The sequence below is a fragment of the Haemorhous mexicanus genome, chromosome 19, assembly GCF_027477595.1.
Source record: "Haemorhous mexicanus isolate bHaeMex1 chromosome 19, bHaeMex1.pri, whole genome shotgun sequence".
Classification (NCBI taxonomy): domain Eukaryota; kingdom Metazoa; phylum Chordata; class Aves; order Passeriformes; family Fringillidae; genus Haemorhous; species Haemorhous mexicanus.
The window spans coordinates 11,634,796-11,647,386 of record NC_082359.1 but is presented as its reverse complement, the minus strand read 5'-3'; the positions used below and the strand labels follow the sequence as shown (position 1 = coordinate 11,647,386).

The window sequence follows — 12,591 nt, the reverse complement described above, 5'->3', positions numbered from 1 at the left end:
GTTAAAGCAGAGGAAGAAGTTCAGGTTTCCCTGGTGGTCAAACCTCAATCTGGCATTTTTCCTGTCACAGACAAAGCCAAACCTCTCCTCCCATCTGAGGAGGTTCAGGGAAGGTGATGATCATCACCTGTGTTGGGGCACCTGTTTGGTGACACAAGAGCAGGAGCACAGGAGCATCTCATAGGCAAGAGAATGGAGAGGGAGGGGTGATCAGAGAAGGGAGGGTTGTTCCAGGTCTCTCAGCAGAGGGAATGAGACTCTTCACCCTTGAGACCTTTGTGGGGTTCAGTACAGCTCCTGTTTTCCACTTGGATTGCCTCTTCTTGCTCATGCTGGTGTTTTGTGCAGTCAGAAAGCAGCACTGGCCTGGTGGGACCAGCTGGCTTGTGGATCCTGGTCACAGCCTTGACAGCCAGCAGCTCAAGGCAAGGTGGAGAGAGGGGGAAAGTGCTGAGAAAGTGATGCTGCTGAGGGCCTTTCAGGCACAACGTGGGCTGTGTGTGCAGCTCATCATCAGGTCAGGCTCCCGCTAGGGCTCAGATCTCACAGTCCACAAAGCTTTTTACACAGAGCAGCTTGTGGCCTGATTTTCCCTGCAGAGAACAGAACTCTTTTACTGACACTTAGCCACACATTTTCTGCTTCATACGTTCCCTCTCCCTGGGCTGCAGCAGGATTTGTGTGGGCACAGACGCTGCTGCTGCAAACTGAGGGATTGGAGGGAGAAAATCAGTAGCCCCAAGCAAAAAAAAGATTGATATTAAAATAAAGCAGTTGCTAAAACAACGCCCCGTGTCAGCCGTGTGCCAGGATTAAATCCAGGGATAACTGAACAGGCTGGAATAGGTGGAGGGTGTTGATGTGTGGGAGTGATGTGCTCACATTCCTTGTGATATCTCCTGCCTGATACCTGGGAAGAAATTCAGGTGCTGCTCCTCAAGTGCAGCAGAGATGGGCAACCTTAAACCCAGAATGAATTGCTTTGCTTTTGCATGTTAGTGCCACGCTGGTGCTGCCTGCTGTGAGCACCTGGTGTTGGCATTACAAACCTCTGCCCTGCAGGACCTGGGGATATCCCACTTAATTGGGCCTCATAGCATCCCCAGAGGGGTGGGTGCTCTTAGCACTGTTCAGAGACAAAACTGAAATGCAGAGATTTTTTTGTGGCTTTCAGCATCTCTCGTTTTGCCACTCCTGAGTGTTTGAGGTCCTTTTCCCTCCCATCCTTTTGTGAGGTCCATGTGAGCATGATTTTAAGCCCTCCTTTCTGTATTTATGTACTGAGGGGTTTGGCCTAACTTGGAAAACCTCGGGTTGGGATTTAAAAATTCTGACCTGCGTGTTGTACCAAAAAAGTTTTGTTTTCATAGAGCCTGAGTACTCCCTGATCTGCTGACTCTGATGGGAGATACAAGAGCTCAGCACCAGACTCCCTTCAGTAGCCCTTTCTCCAGATTAATGAGTGTTGGCTGTGTCCTTCAGCAGTAAAATACAAGTCCAAATTTAGTCCCTGCCAGGCATGAAGATGTGTTCTTGATTTTTGCTTTTTAATAATGCTTCTATCTTGGAGAGATTCATTTAAATTTAAATATCTCGAGAAAACAAATACCTCTTTGCGAGGTTGTTTTTTTGTTGTTTTCCTTGCCTTGGTTATCTTGTCTCGATGTGAATGTATAAAATTGTGTATATTCACATCTGTATGTATGACACATGCTTGTTATTGCTGCTTGAATAAGTCTGCCTGGGTTTTTCTTTGGATCTGGTTTTTGAGCTACTTACTTTGCTTCTCTCAATCAAAGACTGCTCCTCCAGCCACATGTCTCTGCCTGCTGTGCTGTTTGCTTTCTTTTCTAACCAGAGCTCCAATGAAATGTGGGGTGTTTCTGTTTCATTCCAATCAGCTCTGAAAGGTTTTTGCACCCACCAGCTTTGTTTGCCTCCTTCCTCCCCCCGAGTTCATCTTGCCCAGCCTCTGTCTGTTGGTCTAATATTTTGATTTCCCTGTTTCAACTTTGTAGCAGATGTTGTTCAGTCTCATGGTGCCGTCTTCGTGGAAAACGCGTCCCTGTCCACCCCCATTTCAGCCCCTCAGTTCAGGGGCTTCCGGAGAGCCAGTGAGATCAGCATTGCCAGCCAGGTCTCAGGAATGGCAGACAGTTACACTGCTTCCAACATAGCCAACAGTAAGTGTTGCACCCCTCTGAGACTCTGCTCTGCTCCGGGCTGAGCAGCTTCTGTCCGTCCGTCTGTCCGGGAGGTGCTTCCCAGTCATGACCAAAAGCTTGGAATGATTCTGGTTCTGCCACACTCAGTGCCCTGTGTTACCACATCCCCTGCAAGAACAGGACATGTGTTTGATGGCCACGGCTGTGTTGTGCATGTTGGACCTTGCTGGTGATGAGTTGTTAAGGAAAAGAGAATAACTGTGACTGAGCTGTGTGTGCTGAGGCTTAATCCAGAGGGATGTGTCTGTGCTGCCATGGTAAGTCGTGCAGAACTGGTCTGGATCAGCACTTGAGACCAGATGGGTAATGCAGGATGTGGCTCAATGCAGATCCCTCAAATGTGGCCCACAAAAGCAGGGATGAGTAAATCCCTCTGTAATGCTGAAAGGCAAGGACAGGTTGGTTCAGAACAGAACATTTATTACTTTGCATTAGAGATTCAAATTCAGCTCTTCTGCAGCCCGCAGGGCAGCTCCCAGTCATTTCTGACCCATTTCCCAGAGCTGAATGAGGAGTAAAAGGGATTTCTTTTTTATTGTTTTTTCCAAGACCTGTATAACTTCCTAACTAATACAGTGGAGAAGAACAGATTTTGTTAAGTGGAGAAGAACAGACTTTATTAATGGCTCAGCCCTTTCTTTGTTTCAGCTCAGGTATGAGATGAACGCTGTGTCCTCATGGACCTCTGGTAACTCAGACCAAAAAAAGGCTGAAAACTCAAAAAAATCCCCTCAAAAAACACCAAAAAAACCAAAACAAAAACGAAAAACCATGCATATGAGGAAATTTTCAGCCCAAATTCTATTCCCAGAAGGTCTCAAAAATTTAGAGATACATTCCTGGCACGAGTTGTGAATTACTCACTCCATCATTAATTGCTAAGGTTAATAATGCTCCTGGAGGCAGGTATGAGTTGTTGAAGGTCTGTGGGCGCTGCTCAGGGGCTGCTGTAACCTCCTGCCCTGTTTGAGGCAGCACTCAGCAGCAGAACTAAAATTCCTTCTCTGCCCAACGAGGTTTTCCTGCTCAAAGTGTGTCCGAGAGCCGACACCGCACTCCCCGCGTGCATCCTTTTACCTGTCCTGACATCTTGCCAAGCACTGTTAAATAGGAATCTGCTTGGGAAGCAGCTCCTGGGGGAGAAGGTGTTTGTTTTGTGCTGCTTTCCCACCCAAGGGGAGCTGCTGGCACCCAGGGGTGCTTCTTGGGGAGGTGTTTGTGCCAGGGTGATGCCCCGAGGCTGGCGTGTCCCACAGAGAGATCTTGTCCTGGGCTGCAGCAGAGCTGGGTCACACAACACTCACCTCTGCTTTCCCCATGTTCTCCCCCCTTGAGCAGCTTCTGCTTTGTGTAATTTATTCCTTCACACAGCCATCAAAGCCTGTTCCTGAGATCAGGGAGGAAGAGTCTTCCTTCCCCGAGTGTCCCCTGAGCTCCAGCTCTGCCTTTGCTGCTCCTGCTCTCAGCCTCGTTGGTGTGGTGGTAACATGGAGCCATGGCACTGAGGGCTGGATGTGATCTCTGCTTATCCCCAGGGAGAGCTGGAGGAAGGTTGGAGGGGCACTGCAAACCACAGCTCCCTCCCAGGAGCCTCCCTAGGGGTGCAGCTCCCCTGGTACCGTGAGTTTGTGGAGGATGAAATCAGTGTGTGCCATAATAATGAGTGATTTCTGCTTTTTTTTTTTTTTTTTCATATTTTATTTTTCCTTTTAGAAACCAAACACCATCTTAATCATTGTAGGGGGTTTAGCCTTCTGTCCCAACTTGCCCTCCCTCACAAATCCCCTACCCAAAGCTCGTTCAGGAGGCGTAGGCAGCACAAACACACAGTCCCTGCCAAGGGAAGGAAGCTCCAAGGGCCACGGAGCCGGGCTGCAGGCTGTGCTCTTCGGATACCAGACCTGGACATCAAGACAGGTATTCTGGAGAGATCCACTCCTGTCGGCCTCCTCTCTCATTTGGTAGTCACAGAACTTCACAACAAATCTCTGCGCTTCACACTGAGGCACTTGCAGTTTCTGATTGCATCTTAACAAACATTTCTGTCACTTTGCCCTGAAGATCCATCATAACACAGCTAACAACTTGGCAGGAGCAGGAATTCTTCTGGGCAGAGCTGAGGGGACAACGCTTCTGCCTCCACCACTGTCTTTGAGCATGGAAGAGTCAATCCTGTCTGCTTCCTGTAAAGAGTCTGAAATTATCCAAGCTGGGGACTTGCATGAGAAATGAAAGTTGGGACATGACCAGGAGCTGTCAGTTTGGAAGGCAGGGAATCAGAAGTGGCTGTGAGGAGGTGCCTGTGAGCTCTGGAAAAGCCACATTGATCTGTCAAACCTTGCTCCTCCTTCCCATGGCTCTTCAGAAAAGTGGGGACTATCAGGGTGAGGGTGGCCTGGCACCTGGCAGAGCCAGTGCTGGGCCGTGGGGCTGTGCTGAATCCACATCCCTCTGCATTTGCTGTGGTGGGAGCTCTTTGCAGGTCTCTGGAAGGAGCTGGTGGATCCATCTTTTCAGTTCAGCATCTGTGCTCATCACCAGCCAGATTTCCCTTCGCAGAAGGGTGTGTTGGATTGTACCTTAAACCTGGCAGCTTTCCTGGAAGTCCTTAAAAAGGGAACATTGTCACAGAGACAAACCAAGCTTGAGGAAGCCCTTGTCAAAGCCCCAGCTTGCATCCTGCATGCAAACACAAACAAAATTCTTCTGCTGCTCTCTTGATCTCCATCTTTTCTTTTCTTGGCTGCTTCTCTGGGCTGGAGTGCACAGGCATTGAGGACTCCTGGCTGCTGGGACAGCAGCCCATGGCTTTGGGGTCTGAGGCTTTGGACTGAGACCTGCTCATTCCCAGGGACTGGGGCAGGACACGTGTGTGGGCAGAGCTCAGGGCAGTTGAGGTGTGGGGGTGTCCCCGGGTGAAGGGTGGCTGTCGGACACCTGCCTGTGAGTTGTTGGGGTCCCTGAGGGAGAAGCTTGTCTGTTTTGTTTGTATCCCTGGCCCCCTCTAAATCCCAGTGTATTTTCAGTCCCCCATGCAGTGAAGTCCCAATACTTTGTCTTGTGGTCCACCACAGAGGCTGTGCCCCAGGAAGGCTGGGCTGCACATCTCAGTTGCCCAGGAGGGCAATAAGGATTTACTGGGGACTACCAGTCCCATCATCACGTGCCATATTCCCTGCCTTGTGGTGCCTTTTAGCATCCTGTGGATTCCCAGTATTCAGTCCTCTTTAGTGTGGCCAATGCCTGGATGCAATTCCCTGGTGAAAGCTGAAGGAGTTGGAAGCAGGGCTGGAGACGGGCAGAGCACACGCCCCTTCCTTCCTCCCACAGCTCCAGGCAGATGTGTCGCTGTCTTTATGTTTTGGCTCCTTGCAGAGGAGCCTTGAGCCCCTTCCCTGGGGTCTGGACTAACAGCCAATTAACCTGCCCTCCAGTGCCTTCCTCTTTGCTTAAACAAGGGAGAGCTCACTGCTGGTGTGTTCCTCCCTTGGCGTGAGCAAACCCCGAGCCCGGGGTCGCTTGTTCCCCCCGAGCAGCGGGACCAGCCAGGGAGCAGCCTCCTGGCATACCTGGAGCGAGGAGCCAGAGCCCTGAAATCCCTTCTGTGATCCCCCTTTGTCTGAAGGAGTGTTTTGCTTCTGTAGTTGCTGCCAAGTGGTGGGGAACCAAACGGATCGACTACGCCCTGTACTGCCCCGATGCCCTCACGGCTTTCCCGACGGTGGCTCTGCCTCACCTCTTCCACGCCAGCTACTGGGAGTCCACGGATGTTGTCTCCTTCCTGCTCAGACAGGTACAGTCGTCCCTCTTCATCATCTCCCTTGGGCTGAAAAATGTTTAGGGCTCTTTGTTTTTTCCATGCACAGAGGTGAAAAAATACCCTTTGCCCCTGCAGATCCATTTTCTTCCCTTTTTTTTTTTTCCCTCACCTGTGGTGTTGGTGGAGCTGCACACATACAAACTTCATGGATGTGTTGTCACACCTGTTTGGTTTGGGGCTGGGTTTATCATCAGAGCAGGTTTCAGATGGGCTCAGTGGGAGAGAGAGAGTGAAAGAGAGCTCTCCCACCATGGAGAGAGCCCAGGGCAGTTTCCTATCAGATCCATAGTGGCAAAGGTCAGTGGCACTTGTTTCTTGAAATGATCTCTGTGCCAGGTCAGATCTCAAGTCTGAAACTGACACTTCTCAAAGGACAAATAAAACCAGCACCAGATACAATAAAACCAAAGGGGAAGTTTTATATGAATTCAACATGAATTGATAGGCAGAATGCAGTTCTCCATTTTGCCTTTCTAAGTTATTGCTGTCTCCTCTAGGAACTCATTGGGATTTAGTCCTTGTTCCTGCAGCACAAAGCAGTTCTAGGGCCAGGAGAATGGGAATTGCTGGTGTCTGGAGTCTGACACCTCAGATTTTATCAACCTATATTTGGCCTAAAATTCAAATTTACTGTCTAAAACATGTTTTTTTCCTAAAAGAAATATTTTCCCTTCGGTTCCTTGGGGATGAGGGGGAGTTATTTGCCTTAAAAAATATGAACTCTCCAGGGAATGACACTTAGAGCATGGAGCTGGAAAACAACAAAACTCAAAGCAACTCTGTGGTTTGTGTTGCCCGCTTGGCGCCGGGTTTGCTTTGCATTAGCTCTGCTGTTAAATCCTCCCTGTTCTCCTCCAGCCTCCTCTGCTGCAGCTCTCAGTTATTTATGATTCTGTTGGCAAACTTTCTTTCAGTGTTATCTTCCAAATAGTGTGAGAACCATAAACAGCAGCAGTGTCAGTGCTGGTGGCAGCTGAGCAGTGCTGATAACCCAGTGAGACCCTTCTCTTCCCAGGCTGTGTCCAGGCTCTGCCTGCACACTCCTGGCTGGATGGTCCCACATCCAGCCCAGCCTAACAGGGCTGGAAAGAAGAGAGAACTCTCATTGTGCACGAGGGGCAACAGTCATGACAGTGTCATATATAAAATGTTCCTCTTGGCAAAAAGCCAATCACTCAGGTTTCAGCCCAAACCCGGGTCTGTAGCACTGTGTGTTGTTTCAAACCTTGTGGCTTGAGTACCTGGAGGTATCTCTTCATCCATTCTAAGCCTGCTGGTGCCTGCCTGGGTAGTCTGGCACCCCCTTGCCCAGTGCCTGTCTCTGTTCATTCCCCTTTCTTGAGACCAGGGGTTTTCTCATCTTTTGTCTTCTTGCTGTCCTTCGCCAGCACCACACAACTGCTTCCCCTAATAAGGACTTGTTTCTAATGGCCTCTGAAAGTCATCTCTGGACAAAATGTAAAAAGAAGCTGTTGAATAGTTTTAGTCTCCAAAGATTAAATCTTGTTAAAACAAGCCCAGATAGGATTCAAAATACATTCCTGATTTAAATAATTTTCAGTAAAATTTGTTATTTTGTTTACATTGGATTTCCATGAGCTCCCGCCCCAGCAAGCTCATCCTCCCTGGGGTCCTTTTTCCATTTCCCTGGATGAAAACCAGCTTCAGCTCTGCAAAGAGAGCTGGCCTGTGTCAGCCAAATCAGCTGGAGAGCTTCTGACCTTACAGAACATGTTCAGGACCTTGTAAAAGAGCCCACATTTAGGAGGCCTCTTAATTTTTTGGTCACCAAGGGCTACTGGCAGTTTTGGAGTTCTATGTACAGGGTCACCTCCCAGTCCTGCAGAGTCTTTGAGGTGTCCCCCAGCCTTTGGGTGTTATTCTTCCTTTTCCATTCTAGAAGTTAAGAGCAACCTAGGTCGGAGTTAACCCTCCTCTCTCCATGTTCCTGCCTCCCATCCCTGTCCATGCCCTGGTGCCAGGCAGGAATTGGCTGGCACCAGCACAAAGTCCTGGAGTTCTGTCAGCCAGGATGGACAGACAGCCTGGGCTCTGCCTCACATGCAGCCAAGCCAGACCCCTGTGTGCCTCCACAGGGGTCAGATCAGTGAGAGGAGCAAAAGCCACGGGACAAGAGTTGGGAATTTCAGTAGGAATTGGAAATGAGCTGAAGGAACAGCCTCTGTCGGCATGGGGCCAGTCAGAGCAGCTGGTGCTGGATCTGTTATGGAATGGGGAAGGCTCGTGTTCCCTTGCAGACCGTGGGAAGGGACTGAGGAATCCCTGGAGGAAGGGCAGGTATCTCAGTGCAGAGCTGTGTTTGAGTCAGTTCTGTACCTCCTGCCAATCCAAAAATCCTGCATCCCAGGCAGGATTAGGTCAGTGCTGGCCACAGGCTTTGCCAGTGCAGAAAAGGCCACTTGTCCTGTCAAACCTGCAAGGTGACAAACTCAGCAGCAAACTCAGGGGCCTCTCTCCAGGCACTGCCCTTCCTCACTGCAGGCTCAGGAGATGCAGAACAGCCAGGCAGGAGGAGAGGGCTGATGCCTTGGGGGGATCTGTCCTCCTGCAGGTGATGAGACACGAGAACTCGAGTGTTTTGGAGCTGGATGGGAAGGAGGTGTCTGTCTTCACCCCCTCCAAGCCCCGGGAGAAGTGGCTCCGCAAGAGGACGAACGTGAAGCTCCGGGTAAGGGGGGGTTTGGGGCTGCACAGGCTGCTCTCATTTGGGCTGCACAAACTGTTCTGAGGATGTGGCACAGACAGAGGGTTGTGTTGAATTGCTGGGCTGTTTTAATGGTTATATCCTACCTGGGTGCCTGTAAAAGAGCAGCCCTAAAGATGTGTGTCAGCAAGGTCTCCTCTTAGCCTTGAGTCTGTAAAATACAGGAAGCGTTGGCTGTGGGTCAGGGAACGAGTCAGAATGGAACATCTTTTAAAGTCCAATAATACCAGTTCTCAGCTCAGTAAATGCCCTTTGCTCCTAGTAAAGTCTTCAGTTTCTGAGAGGGCAATTCTGTGCTAGAACTGAAACAATATCAGCAGATTTCTCTGGCAGCTGTGTGTATTTTCTCTTAATTCCAAAGTGTGAGAGTTAATAGAGAGTATCAGAATTGCACGTACAGCCTGCCATGGAAATTGGCTCTTGAGCACTCCAATCCACCCATCAGTTCAGGGCACAGAGCCTCACCTCTGCCACAGGTCAAATTCTTTCCCAGAGCTGAGGGTGGAGTGGAGGGGGGGGAATGGCACAGAGAAACCCATGCTCCAATTTGTGCAGTTATATTTGGCATTTCCCTGTGAGGTTATCCATTGCTGCAAACTGTTTATTTTTTTGTTCCTCCTCCCCTCTTGCCTCGTGCAGAACGTCACAGCCAACCACAGGATCAACGACACCATTGCTAACGAGGATGGGCCCCAGACCTTAACTGGGAGGTTCATGTATGGTCCATTAGACATGGTCACCCTCACAGGAGAGAAGGTACCGTGTGTGCTGGGGGATTGTCACCATGTGGTGACAGTTGTGGGACAGAGGTAGCGCTGGTCAGTGCTCCCTTGGTCCCTGCTGGGGTTTGCTGCACCTGCATCCTGGCCAGGTTCTCCTGCTCAGACTTGTGGGTGCCTCCCACCAGGAACAGCATTTGTCACGGAGGTCTCACCACTGAGGCCAGCTCTCATTGCAGCCCCTGATGTTTGGCTGCTGCCTGGCTCAGATCCGTGAAGTGCTGAGGGTGGGAGCAGGACCAACCCTGCTGCCACCCAAAGGGGCTCGGGTGGGATGTCCCTGTGCCCAGCCTGTCCTGCTGAGTGTGACACAGCCTTGCTGTCCCCAGGTGGACATCCACATCATGACCCAGCCACCATCAGGGGAGTGGGTGTACTTTGACACGGAGATCAGCAACAGCAGTGGCAGGATTTCCTACGTGATCCCCGAGGAGCGGCGCCTGGGCATCGGCGTCTACCCCGTCAAGATGGTGGTCAGGTGAGGGGCCTGGGGCTTGCAGGAGGAGCAAAGAGGAATTGGATGGCTGTAGAACATGGTCCCTCCTGTTGCTGGGTGGGTTCAGAGCTGGGTTTGCCAGCAATGGAGGCAAAGCCATTTGTACTCTGCAGCTGTAAGGGGAAAATGCACATTTTATTCTGGTTCCTGCATCACCACCAGCACGGGAATTGAGCTCCCGCTGCAGGAGCAGGTCTTCTGCACCACAGGGCCTCGTGGCCATCTGCAGAACTGCATGACTGAGCATATTTTAAAGACCATAAACTTGTCCTTGAGGGACAGGACTTTGTACTCATGATGATTCACACCCCAGGGGCTCCAGCTCAGTTCCACTGCTGGTGCTGGGCTCTGGGATGGGGAGGAGGAGAGCATCTTCTTGGTGGTGAACCCAGCAATATTTTTCTGGGGGTGACTGTTAGTTACCTGCTGCCAAGGAGTGCTAGTCCATGCCCACTTGAACACAGGGACCCTCACACAGTGCCTGTTCTACTGTAACCAAGGGTGGCATCGCAGTTGGAGCCTTTGGGCCAGATGTGGGAGCTGCTTTGGGCTCGTGGTGCTCTGCAGGTCCTGGTGATGCCTTCTGGATATTTTGATGCCTCTAAACACCTGCATCCCTTCCCTCAGGGGCGACCACACGTTTGCTGACAGCTACATCACGGTGCTGCCCAAGGGGACGGAGTTTGTGGTGTTCAGCATCGACGGCTCCTTCGCAGCCAGCGTCTCCATCATGGGCAGCGACCCCAAGGTCCGCGCCGGGGCCGTGGATGTTGTAAGGTCAGGGCAGGGCCTGGGGCAGTTGATCTGACACCGGCCTTGCTCTGCAATCCATTGACTCGTGCCTTTCCTTCCAGGCACTGGCAAGACCTCGGCTACCTCATTATCTATGTCACGGGCCGCCCTGACATGCAGAAGCAGAGGGTGGTGGCGTGGTTAGCACAGCACAACTTCCCCCACGGGATCGTGTCCTTCTGCGACGGGCTGGTTCACGACCCGCTGCGGCACAAGGCCAACTTCCTGAAATCCCTCATCACTGATGTAAGCCTGCCTCTGCTGAAATGGGATCGTGCCACGGGTTTAGATTGCTCCTCGTCCAACCACCACTGTCAGCACCAGTCTCTTGGCAGCAATGTGACCTGCAGTGGAAGATTAATCTGTTCATTTTATTTTCATTCCTTTATTGCTCTACAAAAGTGTCTATGCTGTTAAATTGTGTTGCCTCTGCTCTGCACTGCTCCATTTCATCACTGCTCCTCAAACCCCTAATGGAACTGAGGCAGTAGAGCCTCCCTTCCCCCCCACATGCACTTCTTTTTTCACCTGCTCGGTGGCTTTTTGGCTGCTTGTGGTGGGGACAGCAGGGCTGAGAGGGGATAGAGCTGCTGCAGAAATGGCTTTGCTGGGAGATTCCACAGAGATCTTCCAGGTGTTTGACCCTTGGGAGGTCCTGATACTGCTCAGCCCAGAGCCCCAGGGAAGCTCCAGAGAACAAAGTTTTTTGTGTATGCCCCGTGAAGGATCTGCCAGTGTCCCAAGCACTTTCCCTGCCTTGATTTGCAGGAAAAGCTTCTCCTTAACTTTCTTAAGCTCCCTTTTTGGCCTGAGTGTCAGTGGAGGGAGCAGCTGGCCCTCAGTTGCTCTCTTGTCCTCCACATGTTTTGGACCAGGGTCAGAAATTCTTTTTCCATCTCCCGTACCTGTGGTTCTGGGCTCAAAGCTGGGCAGTGTGTGGTGGCACCAATGTCCACACCTCCTCTGCTCCAGCCCACTACAGAAAGGGCTGTCCAGGAGTTGCTCTCTGCTTGGGGTAGAGGCAGAGGTATCTCTGAAAAGCAGCAGGTTTTGCTGCCTGTCCCTTCTCCCTCTGCCCAGCAGGTAACAGGCTGTGGAGGGGAACATTCCTGGCTAATGATTCCTGCACAGGTTTGCAGCTCCTCTCCTGCAGTGACAGCAGGGAAGTGTGCAGCATCCTTGCCCCCTGCAGAGCTCAAGGGAAGGCTGTGGATCAGCAATTGGAGATCTGCTTTTGTATCGTTGTCACTCCTCTTGTCACGGCCTGTAAACATCCCCAGCTCTGTTAATCACCACTTCCCTGGGTGGTTCATTATCCAGCTGGGAACTTGCATTAGCTCCATTGACCTGAGATTCCCACAAATGCTGTTGGAAAACCCAAAGCCCAGCCTGCTGAGCAGTGCTGGGTGCCTGTGTGTTCTGACCCTGTGCTGCTCTCTGTCCCCCCAGCTGCACATGAGGATCCACGCAGCGTATGGATCCACCAAGGACATCTCCGTGTACAGCTCCATCAGCCTCCCGCCCACGCACATCTACATCGTTGGCCGACCCACCAAGAAGCTGCAGAGCCAGTGTCAGGTAGGAGCCAACTTGGCTGAGCCCTGGAGGTGCTGCCAAGGGCCTCCCATGGGAGGGAGATGGGAATTTGGTCATCACAAGTCTGGTGAATGAGCTAGTGTTGGCCAACAGGGTGGGAGCTGTCCCAGGTAGCAGGGCCCCATAATGGGTCTGAGTGGTTCCACGGCTGGTGACCC

General features: G+C 51.3%; 1 protein-coding gene across 9 annotated transcripts in view; it reads left to right on the top strand.

Annotated features, from left to right (window-relative positions):
* The window catches only part of PITPNM2 (phosphatidylinositol transfer protein membrane associated 2), a 125,689-nt gene that overhangs the window by 108,848 nt on the left and 4,250 nt on the right, over positions 1–12,591 (top strand). For 5 of the 9 annotated variants that reach the window (XM_059863316.1, XM_059863314.1, XM_059863315.1 and 2 more), the window contains 9 exons: positions 2,019–2,183; positions 3,939–4,142; positions 5,870–6,018; positions 8,618–8,734; positions 9,410–9,526; positions 9,879–10,027; positions 10,673–10,822; positions 10,900–11,083; positions 12,287–12,415. In XM_059863316.1, the coding sequence (XP_059719299.1) occupies positions 2,019–2,183; positions 3,939–4,142; positions 5,870–6,018; positions 8,618–8,734; positions 9,410–9,526; positions 9,879–10,027; positions 10,673–10,822; positions 10,900–11,083; positions 12,287–12,415 (1,364 nt within the window). The remainder of the gene's footprint in view (positions 1–2,018; positions 2,184–3,938; positions 4,143–5,869; positions 6,019–8,617; positions 8,735–9,409; positions 9,527–9,878; positions 10,028–10,672; positions 10,823–10,899; positions 11,084–12,286; positions 12,416–12,591) is intronic. The other 4 variants (XM_059863319.1, XM_059863317.1, XM_059863313.1 and 1 more) reach the window with 3 other exon arrangements.